This window comes from Glandiceps talaboti, chromosome 18, assembly GCF_964340395.1.
Source record: "Glandiceps talaboti chromosome 18, keGlaTala1.1, whole genome shotgun sequence".
NCBI lineage: Eukaryota > Metazoa > Hemichordata > Enteropneusta > Spengelidae > Glandiceps > Glandiceps talaboti.
This window is the reverse complement of record NC_135566.1, coordinates 22680632-22704161: the sequence shown is the minus strand read 5'-3', so window position 1 is coordinate 22704161 and position 23530 is coordinate 22680632. Positions and strand designations below refer to the sequence as shown.

The window sequence follows — 23530 nt, the reverse complement described above, 5'->3', positions numbered from 1 at the left end:
ACCAACTGGCAGTATATTTTGGTTAAATAACATCATCTGGTAGGTGTGTTAACATTCAAAAAGTGTATGCAAGTATGCCTAGCAACAAGACCACACCCATGGCAACAGCCAAATGATCACAAAACTTGCAAAGATAACGGGGATTGATAGACAAGTGAATAAACATTCAAAAAATGTATGTAAATGTGCCTAGTAACAAGATCACACGCATAGCAACAGCCAAAATGATCACATTTATTGCAAAGATAACAACATGGATTAATAGACAAAAGAATAAACATTCAAAAAATGTATGTAAATATACAAGCAACAAGACTGCACCCATAGCAACAGCCAAATGATCTCATATTGCAACAATAAGATCAGGTATTCATAGAGAAATGAATAAACGTTCAAAAATGTATGCAAATATGTCTAGCAACATGACCACGCCCATAGCAACAGCCAAATGTTCACATGTGTTGCAAGATGACATCAGGGATTCATAGACAAGTGAACTAACATTCAAAAAATGTATGCAAATATGTCTAGTAACATAACCATGCCCATAGCAACAGGGTTGGATAGGCAACTGGATAATCATTCAGCAAATGAACAGGTATACCTAGCATGTGGGTAAACATTTTTATAAACTACTGTTGTGCTACAATGCCATTGGTACTATTTTGTCTATTATCAACAATAAGTTATTACATATAGACCCCATTCTAGTGCATACCCCTACATCAGTAACAATAAGTTATTACATACAGACACCATTCTAGTGCCTACCTCTACATTATCACCAATAAGTTATTACATACAGACACCATTCTAGTGCATACCCCTACATCAGTAACAAGAAGTTATTACATACAGACACCATTCTAGTGCCTACCTCTACATTATCACCAATAAGTTATTACATACAGACACCATTCTAGTGCATACCCCTACATCAGTAACAATAAGTTATTACATACAGACACCATTCTAGTGCATACCCCTACATTATCACCAATAAGTTATTTCATACAGACACCATTCTAGTGCATACCCCTACATTATCAACAATAAGTTATTACATACAGACACCATTCAAGTGCATACCCCTACATTATCACCAATAAGTTATTACATACAGACACCATTCTAGTGCATACCCCTACATCAGTAACAATAAGTTATTACATACAGACACCATTCTAGTGCATACCCCTACATTATCACCAATAAGTTATTACATAAAGACACCATTCTAGTGCCTACCTCTACATTATCAACAATAAGTTATTTCATACAGACACCATTCTAGTGCATACCCCTACATTATCAACAATAAGTTATTACATACAGACACCATTCAAGTGCATACCCCTACATTATCACCAATAAGTTATTTCATACAGACACCATTCTAGTGCATACCCCTACATTATCAACAATAAGTTATTACATACAGACACCATTCTAGTGCATACCCCTACATTATCACCAATAAGTTATTTCATACAGACACCATTCTAGTGCATACCCCTACATTATCAACAATAAGTTATTACATACAGACACCATTCAAGTGCATACCCCTACATTATCACCAATAAGTTATTTCATACAGACACCATTCTAGTGCATACCCCTACATTATCAACAATAAGTTATTACATACAGACACCATTCTAGTGCATACCCCTACATCAGTAACAATAAGTTATTACATACAGACACCATTCTAGTGCATACCCCTACATTATCACCAATAAGTTATTACATAAAGACACCATTCTAGTGCATACCCCTACATTATCACCAATAAGTTATTACATACAGACACCATTCTAGTGCATACCCCTACATCAGTAACAATAAGTTATTACATACAGACACCATTCTAGTGCATACCCCTACATTATCAACAATAAGTTATTACATACAGACACCATTCTAGTGCATACCCCTACATTATCACCAATAAGTTATTACATATAGACCCCATTCTAGTGCATACCCCTACATCAGTAACAATAAGTTATTACATACAGACACCATTCTAGTGCATACCCCTACATTATCACCAATAAGTTATTACATACAGACACCATTCTAGTGCATACCCCTACATCAGTAACAATAAGTTATTACATACAGACACCATTCTAGTGCATACCCCTACATTATCAACAATAAGTTATTACATACAGACACCATTCTAGTGCATACCCCTACATCAGTAACAATAAGTTATTACATACAGACACCATTCTAGTGCATACCCCTACATTATCAACAATAAGTTATTTCATACAGACACCATTCTAGTGCATACCCCTACATTATCACCAATAAGTTATTACATAAAGACACCATTCTAGTGCATACCCCTACATCAGTAACAATAAGTTATTACATACAGACACCATTCTAGTGCATACCCCTACATTATCACCAATAAGTTATTTCATACAGACACCATTCTAGTGCATACCCCTACATTATCACCAATAAGTTATTACATAAAGACACCATTCTAGTGCATACCCCTACATCAGTAACAATAAGTTATTACATACAGACACCATTCTAGTGCATACCCCTACATCAGTAACAATAAGTTATTACATAAAGACACCATTCAAGTGCATACCCCTACATTATCACCAATAAGTTATTACATACAGACACCATTCTAGTGCATACCCCTACATTATCACCAATAAGTTATTACATACAGACACCATTCTAGTGCATACCCCTACATTATCACCAATAAGTTATTACATAAAGACACCATTCTAGTGCATACCCCTACATTATCACCAATAAGTTATTACATACAGACACCATTCTAGTGCATACCCCTACATTATCACCAATAAGTTATTACATAAAGACACCATTCTAGTGCATACCCCTACATTATCACCAATAAGTTATTACATAAAGACACCATTCTAGTGCATACCCCTACATCAGTAACAATAAGTTATTACATACAGACACCATTCTAGTGCATACCCCTACATTATCACCAATAAGTTATTACATACAGACACCATTCTAGTGCATACCCCTACATTATCACCAATAAGTTATTACATACAGACACCATTCTAGTGCATACCCCTACATTATCACCAATAAGTTATTACATACAGACCATTCTAGTGCATACCCCTACATCAGTAACAATAAGTTATTACATACAGACCATTCTAGTGCATACCCCTACATTACCACCAATAAGTTATTACATACAGACCATTCTAGTGCATGCCCCTACATTATCAACAATAAGCGAATTACATTTTGACATTTTTGAGGTCAAATAAGCAAAATTTGTCTTTCAACCATAACTTGAGAAATTGAAGAGAATCCATCCAATTTGCCTACCCCCACATTATCAATAGTAAGCTTGCTAATGAGAGACCTTGACCTTGACATTTTCAAGGTCAAATAGCTGAACATTGTCTTTCTACCGTAACTCGAGACGTTGAATACACATGCCATCCAAGTGTCTACCCCATCTTATCAAAGTAAGATATTTTTTACACCTTGACCTCTGTCTTCAAGGTCAAATAGCAAATTGCTCAATAACTTACAAGGTTTTATTAATAAAGGGTCCCCATTCAAATTGTCTACACTAATATTTTAAGAGAGTAACCTTTCTGATACGATTGTAGTACCATAATTTCAGACAGCATTTAACAGCACAATGTTATTTGTTGTATTGAGCTGTGTCTTCGAACACAGATAAGACCAGAAGAGAAGATTTGTATAAACGTGGTATGGTTAAATAGAGATTTAAAAAAAAAATGTTTTGTTTCTTTTGAGTTCTCCCTTTCTCTCTAAATGTTTAGAATTCTTGGAGTGTCAAAATAGCTTGCAGCAGAAGTTCAGATGTTGCTAACTACAAAGAAGATCCCTAAGATATTGAATTCAGTTGTTCATTGTCCAGTGAGACAGATTAATGGGACAAAGTTTTATATGTGCTTTATGCTTTTCATTGTTCTAAGTAAATCAAGTGTAATTTATACATAACTTTAGTATTTTGAGATGGAATTTATTGGTATTATGACAATGGTGTAATGATGTGTCATGTATATCAATGTACATGTCCCAACTATGACTTCCCTCATGAGCAGCACTGTATTGAACAATGGTATTTCATGTAAATCCCTGGTATAGTAAACAAATAACATAGAGTGGGTATATTATTTCATAGCATAAAAAAACAAAAGATGCCAAAAGAAGTAGAGAATGCCTCTACCTTCAACCTCAATGTGTGAAATGGCTTGGTCAGTCTGTATAGGGCATTTTGGGGGATAAGGAAACATGAAAAACAATGTATTTATTGCAATGCAGATAGTGAGTGGAAAAAAGGATGCTGATGTAATTCTGTTAGCCATTCATTATCAATATATGTTTGTCAGGTGAGTTGGGTGGATATGTGAATGATAATCTGGGTTTGAGGGTATGATTGTCAGGTGAGTTTTATGGGCATGTGAATGATAATCTGGGTTTGAGGGTATGATTGTCAGGTGAGTTGGATGGGCATGTGAACGATAATCTGGGTTTGAGGGTATGTGAATGATAATCTGGGTTTGAGGGTATGATTGTCAGGTGAGTTGGGTGGGTATGTGAATGATAATCTGGGTTTGAGGGTATGATTGTCAGGTGAGTTTGATGGGCATGTGAATGATAATCTGGGTTTGAGGGTATGATTGTCAGGTGAGTTGGATGGGTATGTGAATGATAATCTGGGTTTGAGGGTATGATTGTCAGGTGAGTTGGATGGGTATGTGAATGATAATCTGGGTTTGAGGGTATGATAGTTGGGTGGGTATGTGAATGATAATCTGGGTTTGAGGGTATGATTGTCAGGTGAGTTTTATGGGCATGTGAATGATAATCTGGGTTTGAGGGTATGATTGTTGGGTGGGTATGTGAATGATAATCTGGGTTTGAGGGTATGATTGTCAGGCGAGTTTGATGGGTATGTGAATGCTAATCTGGGTTTGAGGGTATGATAGTTGGGTGGGTATGTGAATGATAATCTGGGTTTGAGGGTATGATTGTCAGGCGAGTTTGATGGGTATGTGAATGCTAATCTGGGTTTGAGGGTAAGACGGACTGACAAGCAACAGCAGGACTTCTATTGTTATATGTGTCAGTCTGTTAAATTGCACATCACACTGGGAATTTCCTAGTCTGTATGTAGCTTTTAATGCTATTCCTGTGCATCATTGTTGCACAGTCAAGTTCACAATGCATGGCAGCATAGTACATGTAAATTGCTTTCAACGTTGATGGTTACCTTGTTAATATAGTAAATGAATAGATACTACACTTTAAGATGTTTATCTTCTCCCCTGGTGAATCTTGCATTTTTTTAAACTAAATGTGGACATATATGCTGATATATATGTTGATAAGTAGTGTTCAAGAATTGTAAAATATTCCCTTCAAATGTTGAAATAAGTGTAATTTATGTTCTTTTCTCAGGTAGTGGCTATGGTGGTGGCAGCAGCGGCGGCAGTAGTGGTGGAATGAGTAGTGGTTCATATAGGCAAGGTAGGTATCCCAGGTTTTTATCATTTAATATCCATATAGGCAAGGTAGGTATCCCAGGTTTTTAGACCCCAAAGGGCGAAGCCCGACGAGGGCTACTACATGTACGTTGGGTTCTGTCCGTCCATCCTTCCGTCTGTCCTTCTGTGTCAACCTAAATCTCCAATATGCATGGGCCAATTTCAACCAAACCTGGTACAAATGTCATGTTGTGGGGGGGGGGGGGCATATGCACGTCACTTGGTTTTACAACCCTTACAACAACAGCGAAATGGTGGCCATATTTGTCATAAATAATCACACTCTGCCCAATAACTCTTGACGCTTAACAAATAGAGGCCTCATTCAAGTGTCTTCACCCATGTTATTGAGCATGAGCTTTTTAATGGCACATTCACTTTTGACCATGACCACCATCTTCAAGGTCAAATAGCCATATTATTATCAAAGTGTGTATGTATATCTCTAATATGCATGGACCGATTTAACCTTTTCACCACCAATTGCCCCCTGGGAATGTTTGTTCTCCACCACCCCCCTCACTGACCACCAGGTGAGAGTGAGTGTTATGTAATCAAATTGATATAAAAATACTTAGAGTTGCTCATTTTTAAAAAATGAGTTATCATTTCATTGGAAAATAAATTCTCTACATCACACTTACAAATACATGCATTCAAATTCCACAAACACAACCGAAATATGAATTAAAGTAATAAAATATGAATAAAACAAACACGAGTCGTTTATTTATTGACATATCACAAATAAACAAAATATTTATATTACAAATAAAATTCAAAATACCAACATTTATGTTCCTACAAAACGTCTCTTTACTGGTTAAATTGTCAAAATTGGCGAAAATTTGGCAGAAAATGACGTTTTGAGTCGTAAAAATTTGAACAAAATTAATTAACGGCTCACTAATTCGATTATGACGCAACAGACGGTGCCGCACCGGCAATGAAAGTGTCTTAAAATATCTAAAGTTGTCACCTTGATACCTTTTGAAAAGTTGGTTTTTGTAAATATAATTCATTATTGAGCAGAACAACAAAAAATTATTACTCAATTTATGCCAGAAATCGGCAAAAAATGACCGTAAGTCAGTAGCATCGGCGCCAAAATCAGATGGGCAAAATGGCTTTATTTGCCGACCAACGGAAATATGCAGCCAGTAATTTGAACCCACGCCGCGGTAATGTTTTCGTCACATTGAGTACATTGAGTTCACACAGCCTCTCCTTTCATTCATAAATGCCATCAAAGTCAAAATTAAACAGAATTTTTCATGAACAGAGCCGTTATTTACATCGCAAACGATGCTAGGGGAGACAATTTTGGGTGAGGCCATGTTGAAATTTGAATTTTACCGTTAAAAAACGCATTAAAAAAATGTGATCAGAAAATCTACCGCCCACATTGTACCACTGACCTGTATAAATTGAACTTGTATGAGTATTATTCATTATTGAACATTACCACAAAGAAATATGACCAAAACAATTACTTTTGGAGCTAAATACTGGCCCCAAGGCCATAGTATGGGCGAATGCTACGGGTCAACAAGTTACGCAATTTGCCAACTTTCACTACGGCAACGGTGAATTCCCCGCCGGTAGATCACTCGGCCCTCGTGGTAGTTCTGAAGCCTAGACCGTTCCCACAACTGACCTGATGTATTCAACAATGTTTTTGAGTTAAAATTCAGTGGAAATTTCTCAGGACAGTTGTCAAAATGACATCGTAGGAGATGCTACGTGAGCCATTAATTACTTCTGCGTTGTTGAAATTCGATCTTTCTGGCGAAAAACGCACACAAAAGTTACGATCGCTCGTCTTTCCAATCGTGCTAGAAAACCATCCACTAACGTGTTCAAAATGGCAGACTATATAAACAAGGCTAATACGCATGTGTGGAACTAGTTATGGCAGCTAGTTTTGCAGCAATAGCTGCCGTTAAACAGTTTCAACGTCGTAGTAGTTGAATGACCTTTGGCGTTCCCGCTGTAGAGGGAATCGGTGGGCGCCCTAGAGCGTTCCCGCTGTAGCGGGAATCGGTGGTGAAAGGGTTAAACCAAACCTTGTACAAATGCATATACACATCACTTCGTTTCACAGCCCCATGGTAACAGCAAAATGGTGGCCATAGTCATAAATATTCAAAAAAATTTCTTCCGTAAGGAAGAGATATATTTATGGGTGGAAGTCTGTGTGTCTGTCTGTCTGTCTGTCTGTCTGTCTGTCTGTGTCATCGTTTTCTCCATAACGGCTTGCTTAATTCAAACAAAATTTTGAAGACGTATTCCGTAGGGCAATGGCAAGACTTGATTTGGTTTTGGTAAAAAACCCGTGAATATTGAGGCATATTTTCGATTGGCCACAAAAAGAAAAAAATAGTTTCTTGTCAGGAAATGTTGTCTAAAGTGGTGCGACTTTATCACCATTTCCTAAAACATGACTGGCTCAATTCAAACGAAATTTATTGCATGTGTTCTGTAGGGTAGTGACAAGTACTGATTAGGTTTCGGTAAACATCCCAAGAATATTGCGTGTGTGTGTGTGTGTGTGTGTGTGTGTGTGTGTGTGTGTAAACAACTTAAAGTCATGTTTGGTGGTCATGTTACATTGGGTGTCTAGTTTGGAAATTGTTCAAATGAAAATGATCGCATAAAGATGTGCGTTTTGGGTCAAAAGATGTGATTTTTGGTCAATAAACTTAAAATCCAAAACAAGTGACTGGGCAGATTGGCCTGAAATTTGGTGGGAACGTTCGTAGGGGTAAGTGAAGTAAGATTTGTTTATGACATGATGATCTGATCAATAATATGCAAATCTTTATGGTCAAAAATCTTTAATTCCAAAACTACTGAGGAGATTAAGCTGAAATTTAATGGGAATGCATCTAGGGATGTATAGACAAAGAAATATTAAGGATACAATGATTTCAAAAGTGAAATGCAAATTAGGTGTAAAAATGTATATTTTTGGTCAAAAACTTATATCTCAAAAAGGAAATGGTCAGTGAGTCTGAAAACTTGGTGAGATGTTTCTGAAAGTGTTATTCTGCAGATTTTCCTCAAAACATTTTGACAAAATTGGCCCTAGCAACCATGACCACGCCCTCAGCAACAATCAAATGGCAGTATATTTTGGTCAAATAAGGGGCAACATCAAAAGTTCAATATGATATATCTAACATAATTGCTTAACCCTTTCACCACCAATGGCCTCATGGGATTGTGTGTTGTCCACCAGCCCCCTCACTAACATAATGTGAGAGTGAGTGTGGTGTAATCAAACTGATATAAAAAATACTTAGAGTTGCTTATTTTTTACAAGTAAGGTATCATTTGAATGGAAAATAAATTTTCTACATCATAGTAGCAAATACATAAATTCAAATATCACACACATAACCGAAATATGGATTAATGTAATGAAATATTAACAAAACAAGCATAGGTTGTTTATTTATTGACATATCACAAATAAACAAAATATTTATATTACAAACAAAATTCAAATTACCAACATTTATGTTCCTACAAAACTTCTGTATACTGGTTAAATGGTCAAAATCGGCGAAAATTTGTCAGAAAATGTTATTTTTAGTCGTAATAAATTTGAACGAAAATAATTAACGGCTCACTAATCCGATTACGACGCAATAGTCAGCCCCACACCGGCAATCAAAGGGACAAAAATATCTGAAGTCGTCGCCCCAATACCTTCTGAAAAATCAGTTTGTGTAATTATATATCATTATTTGACAGAACAACAAAAAATTATCACCAAATTTATCCTCAAAATCAGTAAAAAATGCCCCCAAGTTGGTAGTTTACGAGTCCGAATCGGGGCGCCAACGTGACGCTTTTCGCCGACATGTTTACCCACAAAAGCAAATCTGCAGTCGGGACTTTGAAGTTACGTTGCGATAATCTGATCCTTCCATATACTGCATCGAGTTCACGCAGCCATCTCCTTGTATAAAACATCGTATTCATAGTCAAAATTGAGTGGAAATTTCTACGAACAGCACCTTTATTTACATTGCAAACGATGTTAGGGGAGACAGATTTTGCCTCAGCGATGTTGAAATTTGAATTTTACATTGAAAAACTCGCGTAAAAAATCCGATCGGAAAATCGCCCATATCACGAGTAAGTTTCCCTCCACTGACCTCTACACACTGAGCTAATACAAATACAAGTCATTATTGAGCCGTAACAAAAAGAAATAAAACCAAAATAATCCACTATATAGCCCAAAATTACCCCCAGAACGTTAGCATGGGCGTCGGCACGGTCACAAGATTGCGTAAATTTGAACGACATTCAAAAATTCAACCGTAAACTGCCGTCGGCAGCTCACACGGCCTTAGCGGGAATTTGATGCTTACATACAAGTACAATGTGTTCCCATAGCTAAACACTTGTATTCAACGATGTATTTCAAGTCAAATTCTGTCGAAATATCCAAAGATAGTGACATAATTTATATCGTAGGCCATGTTATGAGAGCCGTTAATTACTTCCGCCATGTTGAAATTCGATTTCGTGAGCGAAAAACGCACAAAAAATTACGATCGCTCGTCATTTGGATCGCACTCGAGATACCGTTCACTGTCATGCTTTCAAAATGGCTGTGTAGATAAACAAGGCTAATACGCATGTGTGGAACTAGTTATGGCAGCAATTTTTGCAGCAATAGCTGCCGTTAAACGGCATAACGGCGAGGTAGGTGAATGAACTTTGGCGTTCCCGCAATAGCGGGAATTGGTGGGCGCCCTAGAGCGTTCCCGCAATAGCGGGAATTGGTGGTGAAAGGGTTAAGGTAGGTCCCAGACCCCCCCACCCCCCATCTAACTTAACTGACCTAAAATTGAAAATCGTTTCAGACTCATACATACTGTATACTTCCACTTTCAAACAATGTACCAATATAATACTGAATTATAAATAAAAAAAGAAAACCATTTTAACTCAGAAAAATACTTTTATTGAAAACCAACAGAACACAACAACACTGAATTTACACGCCAAGTCACATTGATTACTAATACTGGTGTGTCAGGTTTCACTTTCTTTCTTTTTTGAAATGGGAGACATTTCGTGACTGGGTGTAGGCTCATCAGCAACACTTTGATCGGATGATTTTTGTTTAACTGAAAAATACAGGGCCGGTCGGGAAAGTGTAGGAATCGCCTTTGTTAACTAGTTTGACTAAATTGATTGTACAGATGGATTTGATTCATAAAACTTGACAAGATGTTTTGCAAACAGCAGGATACCACTTCCCATTAAAGGCCATTCCAAAGATTAGATCGGATGAAGTAACCATTTTCACTGGAGTAAAGAACTATATGTAGTAACATTGCAATTCAAACTGTAAAACATTTAACTGTCTCTGCAAAACATAATTTCAACTAGAAATTGTATTTACCAGTTCTCATGCTTTTTAGCCTTCAAGTTGTTTCTGTCGAGTCGTATATATCCGCACATTTCCGTTGATATTGACTGTGACATCACACCACGACAGTGATGAACACGTTGATGCGGCAGCCATGGCTTTCACATGCATGTTCCAACTATCATCTACAAACATCTATAAATCTGTTTGGAATTACTAAACTATTGCTGAATAATTATTCAGGCAATCGAACTTTTGATTTTCACGAAGGATTGAATCAACATCAGTCGAACGATCAACTTGTTGCGAGTGTCGAAATAAACATTCGCAATACCATGCTATCTACGACAATTTAGTCCAAGTTCAGAGGTCACATCAAACATGACATCTCATCGGTAATTTCCGGATTTATATTCGTATTAGTTTCACGTTATAACTTATACCCCAACATGGCCTAACTTAGAACCTTCGCGTAGGTGGATTTTGGCAACGTCCTCTCCACATAGTCTATTGAAATCAATTAATGTGAAGGTCCTTTAAAAGTTGCCACTACGATTGAACGATCGGCTCTGATCACGTACCCACTGTGACTTCGTTAACTTTCAAACAATATTTTTTAACGTATTTCAAAATAGATTGTTTGGACTCGACCTCCTGGGACATGAACTCGGCTAATGACCGTCGGTCATTTTTGTATTTGGCATGCCACAACTTCGTTGCGCTTTCCTGTACATCGGCCCGGGATTTGCCCTGCTGTGTTTTTATATTTAACTCCCAAATCTTGTTTGTTAGTTTCTGAATGTCGTTCGAAGGGCATTTATAAATGTCCATTGTGTGAGGAGAACATATATGGACCAGAAAATTGTACGAACCCTCCGTGTCTCGAGACGACGCCAACTGATGAAATGTGCATACGCACACTCTGGATACCCACCTCGTTCCCAAATACCTATTTTGCAGCAAATTTGAAAGCTGAACCGCGTACCGCTGATAAATCGGACCGACTGTACGCAGTGTTATAGGTAAAAGCAGCCTTGAAATCGTACTAAATTTGTATGACGTTAAATCGTTTTTGACGGTTGAGAGTTAGTGTGGTGTAATCAAACTGATATAAAAATACTTAGAGTTGCTTATTTTTTTCAAATAAGGTATCATTTGAATGGAAAATAAATTTTCTACATCATAGTACCAAATATATACATTCAAATATCACACACATAACCGAAATATGGATTAATGTAATAAAATATTAATAAAACAAACATAGGTTGTTCATTTATTGACATATCATGAATGACAAAATATTTATATTACAAACAAAATTCAAAATACCAACATTTATGTTCCTACAAAACTTCTGTATACTGGTTAAATGGTCAAAACCGGCAAAAATTTGTCAGAAAATGTTATTTTTAGTCGTAATGAATTTGAACGAAAATAATTAACGGCTCACTAATCCGATTACGAGGCAATAGTCAAACCCGCACCGGCAGTCAAAGGGACAAAATTATCTGAAGTCATCGCCCCCAATACCTTCTGAAAAATCAGTTTGTGTAATTATATATCATTATTTGACAGAACAACAAAAATTATCACCAAATTTATCCTCAAAATCAGTAAAAAATGCCCCCAAATTGATAGTTTACGAGTCTGAATCGGGATGCCAACATGACGCTTTTCGTCGACATGCTTACCCACGAAAGCAAATATGCAGTTGGGACTTTGAAGTTACGTTGCGATAATCTGATCCTTCCATATACTGCATCAAGTTCACGCAGCAATCTCCTTGTACAAAACATCGTATTCATAGTCAAAATTGAGTGGAAATTTCTACGAACAGCACCTTTATATACATTGCAAATGATATTAGGGGAGACAGATTTTGCTTCGGCGATGTTGAAATTTGAATTTTACATTGAAAAGCTCGGATAAAAAATCCGATCGGAAAATTGCCCATATCACAAGTAAGTTTCTCTCCACTGACCTCTACACACTGAGCTAATACAAATACAAGTCATTATTGAGCTGTAACAAAAAGAAATAAAACCAAAATAATCCACAATATTGCCCAAAATTACCCCCAGAACGTTAGCATGGACGTCGGCACGGTCACAAGATTGCGTAAATTTGAACGACATTCAAAAATTCAACCGTAAACTGCCGTCGGCAGCTCACACGGCCTTAGCGGGAATTTGATGCTTACATACAAGTACAACGTGTTCCCATACCTAAATACTTGTATTCAACGATGTATTTCAAGTCAAATTCTGTCGAAATATCCAAAGATAGTGATATAATTTATATCGTAGGCCATGTTATGAGAGCTGTTAATTACTTCCGCCATGTTGAAATTCGATTTCGTGCGCGAAAAATGCACAAAAAATTGTAGATAAACAAGGCTGTGTAGATAAACAAGGCTAATACGCATGTGTGGAACTAGTTATGGCAGCAATTTTTGCAGCAATAGCTGCCGTTAAATGGCATAACGGCGAGGTAGGTGAATGAACTTTGGCGTTCCTGCAATAGCGGAAATTGGTGGGCACCCTAGAGCGTTCCCGCAATAGCGGGAATTGGTGGTGAAAGGGTTAAAGTCAAAAACTGCTGGACCGATTGCTTTGATATTTGTCTTTGATGGTCATGTTACTTCTGGTGTCTAGTTGGGAAATTGTTCAAATGAAAATGATTGCATCAGAGATGTGGGTTTTTGGTCAAAAATGTGATTTTGGGTCAAAAAACTTAAACTCCAAAACTACTGGGCAGATTGGTATGAACTTTGGTGTGAATATTCTTAGGGGTGAGTAAATAAAAGTTGTTCATGACATGATTCCCTTGGTAATTTGCAAATTAGGGCTAAAAATGTGTCTTTTTGGTCAAAAACCTATTATTCCAAAACTGCCCAGCAGATTTGGCTGAAAGTTAACAGGGATGCTTCTGTGGGTGTATTGAAGAAGAAATATTAAGCATATAATGATCTCATCAGTAATATGCAAATTAGGTATAAAAATGTGAATTTTGGTCAAACATTTCTATCTCAAAAAATACTTGGTCGATGAGACTGAAACTTAATGAGATGTTTCTAGAAGTGTTGTGTTACTCTGCAGATTTTCTTCAAAACAATTTGACACAATTGCCCCAGCAACCATGACCACGCCCTTAGCAACAACCAAATGGCAGTATATTTTGATCAAATAACATCATCTAGTAGGCAAGTGAGTAAACATTCAACAAATGTATACAAATATCCCTAGCAACCATGACCACGCCCATAGCAACAGCCAAACAGTGGTGTATTTCACGATTACAGTGATTAAATAAACATTCAAAAAGTATGCAATTATACCCAGCAACAAGACCATGCCCATAGTAACAGCCAAATGAAACTGTACAGTTGTGCTACAATGCCATTGGTGCTATTTTTTATGTTTGGTATGTATAAATGCTGACAAGGATCTTTCTCCATTTTTATGAACTTTTTTAGACGTTGCTATGGAACAACAGGAAGACACCATCTTTGTTAGTGGATTAGACCCTTCAGTTGGTGAGCTTCAGCTGGCTGAACACTTTGGACAAATTGGTATAATCAAGGTAAACATCTTCACAAAGTTTTATTTGGTATATATGTCTAATTGTGGTTTATGCAATGAATTATGACATTTGGCATATAAGTTGGTTGTTTTTAGCACAGCTGAACTAGGTTCAGTACTGGTACAGGCATTGTGTGTGTGTGTGTGTGTGTGTGTGTGTGTGTGTGTGTGTGTGTGTGTGTGTGTGTGTGTGATATACGTTCAGGTTATATACAGACTGTAGACCAATGAATGATATACATTCAGGTTATATACAGACTGTAGACCAATGAATGATATACATTCAGGTTATATACAGACTGTAGACCAATGAATGATATACATTCTGTTTATATACAGACTGTAGACCAATGAGTGATATACATTCAGGTTATATACAGACTGTAGACCAATGAATGATATACATTCTGGTTATATACAGACTGTAGACCAATGAATGATGTACATTCGGGTTATATACAGACTAGACCAATGAGTGATATACATTCTGGTTATATACAGACTGTAGACCAATGAATGATATACATTCAGGTTATATACAGACTGTAGACCAATGAGTGATATACATTCTGGTTATATACAGACTGTAGACCGATGAGTGATATACATTCTGGTTATATACAGACTGTAGACCGATGGATGATATACATTCAGGTTATATACAGACTGTAGACCAATGAGTGATATACATTCTGGTTATATACAGACTGTAGACCGATGAGTGATATACATTCTGGTTATATACAGACTGTAGACCAATGAATGATATACATTCTGGTTATATACAAACTGTAGACCAATGAGTGATATACATTCAGGTTATATACAGACTGTAGACCAATGAGTGATATACATTCAGGTTATATACAGACTGTAGACCAATGAGTGATATACATTCTGGTTATATACAGACTGAAGACCAATGAGTGATATACATTCAGGTTATATACAGACTGTAGACCAATGAGTGATATACATTCTGGTTATATACAGACTGTAGACCAATGAGTGATATACATTCTGGTTATATACAGACTGTAGACCAATGAGTGATATACATTCAGGTTATATACAGACTGTAGACCAATGAGTGATATACATTCAGGTTATATACAGACGGTAGACAACGAGTGAAAGTATAACAGAGAGTGACCAGATTTAAACAAGGGCAAAATCTTTACTTTTTGTAAACTGTATCAATGCATGGAACATATTCAATGAAATTTCAAGTGTGCATTCTTGAATATACCCTAATTCCTGAACAACATTAATTATGCAAATGAAACATTACAACTAGTTTTTACATCAACAAGCACTTTAGAACAAGTATGCATTGTTATAGTTGATGTATGTCTCAAATTACTGTGAATTTGAAGTGTTTTTTAGTCCCCGCCGGATGAAGTCCGGGACGGGGACTTATTGATTGGGTTCCGTCCGTCCGTCCTCATCCGTTTCTTGGCAATGCCTGGACCGATTTTTTTCAAACTTGGTACAGGGGCAACATACAATGGCATACATATGCACGTCAATTTGTTTCATGATACGATCCAATATGGCCACCTAGCAGCCATTTTGTTTGCAAATTTTCCCTATCTAAAGCCATAACTCAGACATGCTTGAACAGATCTCATTCAAAGTTGGTATTAGGACAGTGTTCTATGACATACATGTGCATATCCATTTTCATTGTGATACGATCCAATATGACTGCCTAGCAGCCATTTTGTTTGTGAATTTTCCATGTCCAAAGCCATAACTCAGACATGCTTGAATAGATCTCATTCAAAGTTGGTATTAGGACAGTGTTCTAAAACATACATGTGCATATTCATTGTTGTTGTGATACGATCCAATATGGCCACCTGGCAGCCATTTTGTTTGCGATTTTTCTATGTCCAAAGCCATAACTCAGACATGCTTGAACAGATCTCATTCAAAGTTGGTATTTGGACAGTGTTCTATGACATACATGTGCATATCCATTTTCGTCGTGATACGATCCAATATGGCTGCCTGGCAGCCATTTTGTTCGTGAATTTTCCATGTCCAAAGCCATAACTCAGACATGCTTGAACAGATCACATTCAAAGTTGGTATTAGCACAGTGTTCTATGACATACATGTGCATATCCATTTTCATCGTGATATGATCCCCCCATACCCGACCAATCCTTTATTGTTGTAGGCATGTTCCATGTCCAACAAGCAGACACAACATATCTAAGTCTGTTTGATTTAGGTTCACAAGTGTTGTTGCGTGATCAGAGTAGTGATAATTCCTTAAAACCCAATCATAGCGGGGACTATGTCATTCTCAATGACTTGTTAGACAAAGCCTAATAACTGAACACCATTAATCATTAATATTTATATATGTATATTCCAAAAGCTATTTAGTTCTAGTTATTACTCTAAGAATATGTGGACCAAATGTTGTTAGAATTGAGCCTGCTGTTTTTGAGAAAACGATGACACATAGGCAGACAGATATCCCATCCTTAAAATATAACCCTCCGTACAGAAGATAAAAATGTGTCAAGTGTTGTATCTTCAATCGTCAATTGTGTTTAGTAAAAAAAAATTTCCAAATACCCTAGATTGACAAAAGAACTCAGAAACCTAAAATCTGGATATACAAAAACAAGTTGACTGGTCAGCCCAAAGGAGAATGTACTATCACATATGATGATACTAGTGCTGCTAAAGCTGCCATTGACTGGTTTAACGGTAGGTACACACATCTACTCTAATATTAGTTGGGTCCCAAATCTCTGTCAATCCACAGGGCTAAGCGAGCGTGTAATTGCTTGATCGATTTATTGATTAATTGATTTAACGATTGATTGATTGATTAACTGATTGTTTTTTGTGGTGATATAAAAACCATTTTCTTCTTTCGCTGGCTACTTTTCTCTCTACAAGCTGTATTTAATTCTCTCTTAATTGACTAAATAAAGACATCTTGTCCATTCCTCCCTCTTATCTAAATTAAAACGCCCCTAATCTCATTAGTAGGGATTGTTTTATCTCTTACTGGGTGATTATCACAAACGCTCAAACATGCACTAACAAGGAATAGTTAAAAATACCCAATACTTACCTGTGTCTCATTCTTATTGCGATGTTGAGATAATTTTATGTAACTTATTACAAATATAATTTGCAGGCAAGCCATTTGGTAACAGTGGTCCAGAAATCAAAGTGGAATTGGCACAAAGGAAAGCATGGGTACCACCACATGGTAATAGAGGTAGGTCTGCGTCTTCACATCTACAAACTTCTGATCCAAATAAGCTCCATGAGTTAGATTGGACTGCACAACTGAACTGAGGTTCAGTAGTGCTATAGACTTAGTAAAGTGTCTGTCTGTCTGTGTGTGTGTGTGTGTGTGTGTGTGTGTGTGTGTGTGTTGAAACAACTTGGTCAAGAACTGTTGGACTAATTGCCTTGGTGTTTAGTGGGGACATTACTTTTGGTGTCAAGTTTGGAATTGTTCAAAGCAAAATGATCACATCACAGGTGTGATATGCCATTTTTGGTCAAAAAACTTAAACTTAAAAACTACTGGGCAGATTGTTCTGAAATTTGTTTGGAACACTCCGAGGGATGTGTAGATTAAGAATTGTTCATGACATGACAATCCCATCAGTGATATGCAAATTAGGTCCAAAAGTTTTCTTGTTCAAAAATCTACTGAGCAAGTTGGGTTGAAATTTTATGGGGATGCATCTGGGGAGGTGTAGAGTATTCACATCAGTAAATAGATCTCAGTTTTGGTCAAAAACATCTTGAAAACTATACGGTGAATTGGGCTGTTTCTGGATGTGTTATTCTACAGATAGTGTTCAAAGTATTTTGACACAACTGGCCCTAGAAACCATGACCACACCCATAGCAGCAATTAAATCATGATTTCTTTGGTACATTTGTATCAACATGTGAAATTGTACATAGTTTTGCATTGGTGAGTGTTCCTTGACTTGCACATTATTCACATGAAGTTGATTGTTAAAGTTTCACTGGAATGAATAAACATAATTTTAAACTCTGAAGGTATCAATGAATTTAAGATAATCAATAAACATTTTATTTGTGTACAATTGTATTTAATATTACAGGTGGGGATAGAAATCGGGGATTCCGAGGTGGACGAGGTGGTGATAGGGGACGAGGAGGTGGCCGTGGTGGTGGTGGTGGTGGTATGGGCAGTGGTGGAGCACCTAGAGAAGGAGACTGGACATGTAATGATAAGTAAGTCATACTTTTGGAATACAGTTAAATTGTACTTAAGGTGTACATGCAAAGGTACATACTTTTTTTCGTAATTATGTTTATTTTGCCTTAAAAATAAAGGAAATAGGGTTTGTAATAGTACAATATAATTCTAACACAAGAAATTGCGCGAAAAATGAGGCACTCTTGGCTCAGCCACAGAGCACCTTCAGGTAAGTACCTCTCATTTGCATATGGATAGGACAGGATTAGGAACTTTATGACGTCAATGCAGGAACACAAGCACATCCGTCAGTGTATCTTTACATGTAAAGCCATTATGGTCGAACCAGAAGGTCAACTTCAAAACCCGTTTTCGCCAGAACCCGGCGTTGAATATTGATCAGATTCCTCAAGCGTAGAGCAATGCACTCCAGCATTAACATCTGATGGTGTGATTTAGCCAAATTCATTCGAACCGAGCGCTAGCAGTAACGATAGTTCCTCTGGTAGTGAATGAGTAAGGAAGGTGTGGTCCGAACCACAGAGACTGAATGACACTGCTTTATAAGTTTTTTTTAGCTCCGCTGTCAGCGAAAGCTGAAAGCGTAGCTTTAGGTATAGGTGGGTATTGAGGTATAGAGAGTAGAGTGAATCATAGGTGTCCGTCAAACTTTTATATTTTTACTATCTACTCCATAAGTGACAGTCGGAATTCTTCGATATTTGGTGTGCATGTTCCCTGGGGGGAGGCTATTCAGATTTGTTCATGCCAAGTTGATCTGTGCCATTTTCAATTTTTTATGATTTTTTTTCATAAAATGTCATTTTCATCAACTCCTTGAAAACCTCTTATTAGATTGCTTTGATATCTGGCGTGTTGATGCGCAGGGGGTAGCTTACTCAGATTTGTTAATTTCAAGTCAGCACATCCTCATTTTTATTTTTTATGATTTTTTTTTTGTAATTTGGAAAAAAAATGAATATGTTAATGAGCATAATGACCGACGCCATATTGGAAATCAGTCGACGAGACTTTAAGTAAACTGCCACTTTTCAAAAGACACTATTGACGTCAAACAAGAAATGTAATATGTGCTATAGTCATAATTCTACGCATTGGGCGCCCAAATGACAAGCGTTTGTTCGAAACAGGGTTGTAAACTTCAAATCCAATTCTGCACCCTTCTACATAATCAGCCAGTCCGCAACACCCTCATTTGCATACTCTATCCTGATTCGACCAGAAGCTGAAGGTGACCTCATTCGACCGAGCGATTTTCCACAGCAAGTATCTTGAGTATCAACACAGGACGTTCTTAGTACTCACTAAAATCACACTTCAGACCCACTATAAAAGTGTGATGTTTTCAGATAACATGTAACTTGTGGTTAATTCTATATTGTCGTGCAATTTGGAATGACAGTGAACCAGAATTCAGACAACTTGCGTAAGGAAGGGCATGCCAGGCATGCGGTTGAAGTTTAAATATGGCCGACAGTTCACATGTAAAGTTAAACGACATGAACGTGTCTTGCCTTTCCAAAATGCAAATATTTGGCAAGTAAAAATAATTAAAATAATTACAACTTTAATTTGGCTTCAGACTTTGCATTATGTTTTGCGTATCTTTCCCCGTTTTACATGTAAATCCGAAAAGGTTCTCTCTCATCATGTCATCAGTGTCAGTGATCATACCGCGCGGGGTAGTCCTCGGGTGCACGAGTCTGTATTACTGACTTGACTCTAAACACCGGAGGGGGAGGGACAATTGTCAGAATCGAGTCCCGAATTCCTCCGTATGCAAGCAGGACTACGTGCGGGGCTGCTTTGAGTACGAGCGAAGTGAGGCATGTTGAGGTATTTTGTTGAGAATTATAAATATTGCGAAATGTCAAGTACAAGGTTTAAATACAATGGAATGATGAAAAAAATGGCAGAGTCTGCTGACAGGCGCCGGTCACAAAAAACACTGTGAATTAAAATATCAGACGATGTACATGTATGTATTAATCGCCGACAATCCACCCGTATGCACGAGGGACTAACCCGGAAGCAAGTCGTTGTCAGCCATACGTTACAGTGTAACGTAATTATGATCATTTTACAGTGGTAACATCGTCCGAGAAATCGCTGCGTTCAGAGTGTCATTATTCACAGAATTGTTGTTTTCGAGTGAAAACCCGTCTTGAATTGTATAACTCTAACAAATGAAGACATGTCAAGTTATATTTGGAAAGTTGTATCGCTAGTTTGAGACGATTTTCTCACGTACTATAGTACTATCGAGGCTTACTTGGAAGTAGTAGGACCTTCCAGTTCATCGGGAAGTTTAGCCAGTCCGATAATTCTTTCTGGTTTAGTTTACAACACTTTTGATCATGCAGATTTTGTTGTTGTGATGAAAAGAAATTAAAAAAATATCATTTCAACCATTTCGTTGTGTTTTCTTTGTGAAAGGTAACCGAACATGAACGAGTGTTACCACTGTAACGTATGGCTGAGAATGACTCTCTTCCGGGTACTTGAGATTGTCGCCGTACGGAAACTAAGATGGCGATTAATACATTTCTTCCCTATATATATCTACCACAACTAGAACAAGTTGAATGTTGTTGACTTTGTAAATTTGTTAGAAATTCAAATTGCCTCAAAATTATTTTAGATCCCTAGTTTATTTCATTCTTCATTAAAATTTTCCAGGGTTACAGCTGTAAGACACTGGAATTACTTATAGCCAACCTCAAAATCCTCTTTTTTTTAGCTCCGCTGTCAGCGAAAGCTGAAAGCGTAGCTTTAGGTATAGGTGGGTATTGAGGTATAGAGAGTAGAGTGAATCATAGGTGTCCGTCAAACTTTTATATTTTTACTATCTACTCCGGAAGTGACAGTCGGAATTCTTCGATATTTGGTGTGCATGTTCCCTGGGGGGAGGCTATTCAGATTTGTTCATGCCAAGTTGATCTGTGCCATTTTCAATTTTTTATGATTTTTTTTCATAAAATGTCATTTTCATCAACTCCTTGAAAACCTCTTATTAGATTGCTTTGATATCTGGCGTGTTGATGCGCAGGGGGTAGCTTACTCAGATTTGTTAATTTCAAGTCAGCACATCCTCATTTTTATTTTTTATGATTTTTTTTTTGTAATTTGAAAAAAAAATGAATATGTTAATGAGCATAATGACCGACGCCATATTGGAAATCAGTCGACGAGACTTTAAGTAAACTGCCACTTTTCAAAAGACACTATTGACGTCAAACAAGCAATGTAATATGTGCTATAGTCATAATTCTACGCATTGGGCGCCCAAATGACAAGCGTTTGTTCGAAACAGGGTTGTAAACTTCAAATCAGTCCGCAACATCCTCATTTGCATACTCTATCCTGATTCGACCAGAAGCTGAAGGTGACCTCATTTGACCGAGCGATTTTCCACAGCAAGCATCTTGAGTATCAACACAGGACGTTCTTGGTACTCACTAAAATCACACTTCAGACCCACTATAAAAGTGTGATGTTTTCAGATAACATGTAACTTGTGGTTAATTCTATATTGTCGTGCAATTTGGAATGACAGTGAACCAGAATTCAGACAACTTGCGTAAGGAAGGGCATGCCAGACATGCGGTTGAAGTTATGGCCGACAGTTCACATGTAAAGTTAAACGACATGAACGTGTCTTGCCTTTCCAAAATGCAAATATTTGGCAAGTAAAAATAATTAAAATAATTACAACTTTAATTTGGCTTCAGACTTTGCATTATGTTTTGCGTATCTTTCCCCGTTTTACATGTAAATCCGAAAAGGTTCTCTCTCATCATGTCATCAGTGTCAGTGATCATACCGCGCGGGGCTGCTTTGAGTACGAACGAAGTGAGGCATGTTGAGGTATTTTGTTGAGAATTATAAATATTGCGAAATGTCAAGTACAAGGTTTAAATACAATGGAATGATGAAAAAAATGGCAGAGTCTGCTGACAGGCGCCGGTCACAAGAAATACTGTGAATTAAAATATCAGACGATGTATGTATTAATCGCCGACAATCCACCCGTATGCATGAGGGACTAACCCGGAAGCAAGTCGTTGTCAGCCATACGTTACAGTGGTAACATCGTCCGAGAAATCGCTGCGTTCAGAGTGTCATTATTCACAGAATTGTTGTTTTCGAGTGAAAACCCGTCTTGAATTGTATAATTCTAACAAATGAAGACATGTCAAGTTATATTTTGAAAGTTGTATCGCTAGTTTGAGACGATTTTCTCACGTACTATCGAGGCTTACTTGGAAGTAGTAGGACCTTACTCCAGTTCATCGGGAAGTTTAGCCAGTCCGATAATTCTTTCTGGTTTAGTTTACAACACTTTTGATCACGCAGATTTTGTTGTTGTGATGAAAAGAAATAAAAAAAAAGATCATTTCAACCATTTCGTTGTGTTTTCTTTGTGAAAGGTAACCGAACATGAACGAGTGTTACCACTGTAACGTGTGGCTGAGAATGACTCTCTTCCGGGTACTTGAGATTGTCGCCGTACGGAAACTAAGATGGCGATTAATACATTTCTTCCCTATATATATCTACCACAACTAGTACAAGTTGAATGTTGTTGACTTTGTAAATTTGTTAGAAAATTCAAATTCAAATTGCCTCAAAATTATTTTAGATCCCTAGTTTATTTCATTCATCATTAAAATTTTCCAGGGTTACAGCTGTAAGACACTGGAATTATTTATAGCCAACCTCAAAATCCTCTTTTTTTGTTTTT

The 23530-nt window shown here is 37.2% G+C and overlaps 1 protein-coding gene across 14 annotated transcripts in view; it reads left to right on the top strand.

The window, feature by feature from the left end:
- The window catches only part of LOC144448872 (uncharacterized), a 74744-nt gene that overhangs the window by 44950 nt on the left and 6264 nt on the right, over positions 1–23530 (top strand). For 13 of the 14 annotated variants that reach the window (XM_078139199.1, XM_078139197.1, XM_078139201.1 and 10 more), the window contains 5 exons: positions 5485–5553; positions 14444–14550; positions 17147–17276; positions 17716–17799; positions 18668–18800. In XM_078139199.1, coding sequence (XP_077995325.1) covers positions 5485–5553; positions 14444–14550; positions 17147–17276; positions 17716–17799; positions 18668–18800 — 523 coding nt within the window. The remainder of the gene's footprint in view (positions 1–5484; positions 5554–14443; positions 14551–17146; positions 17277–17715; positions 17800–18667; positions 18801–23530) is intronic. The other variant, XM_078139200.1, reaches the window with a different exon arrangement.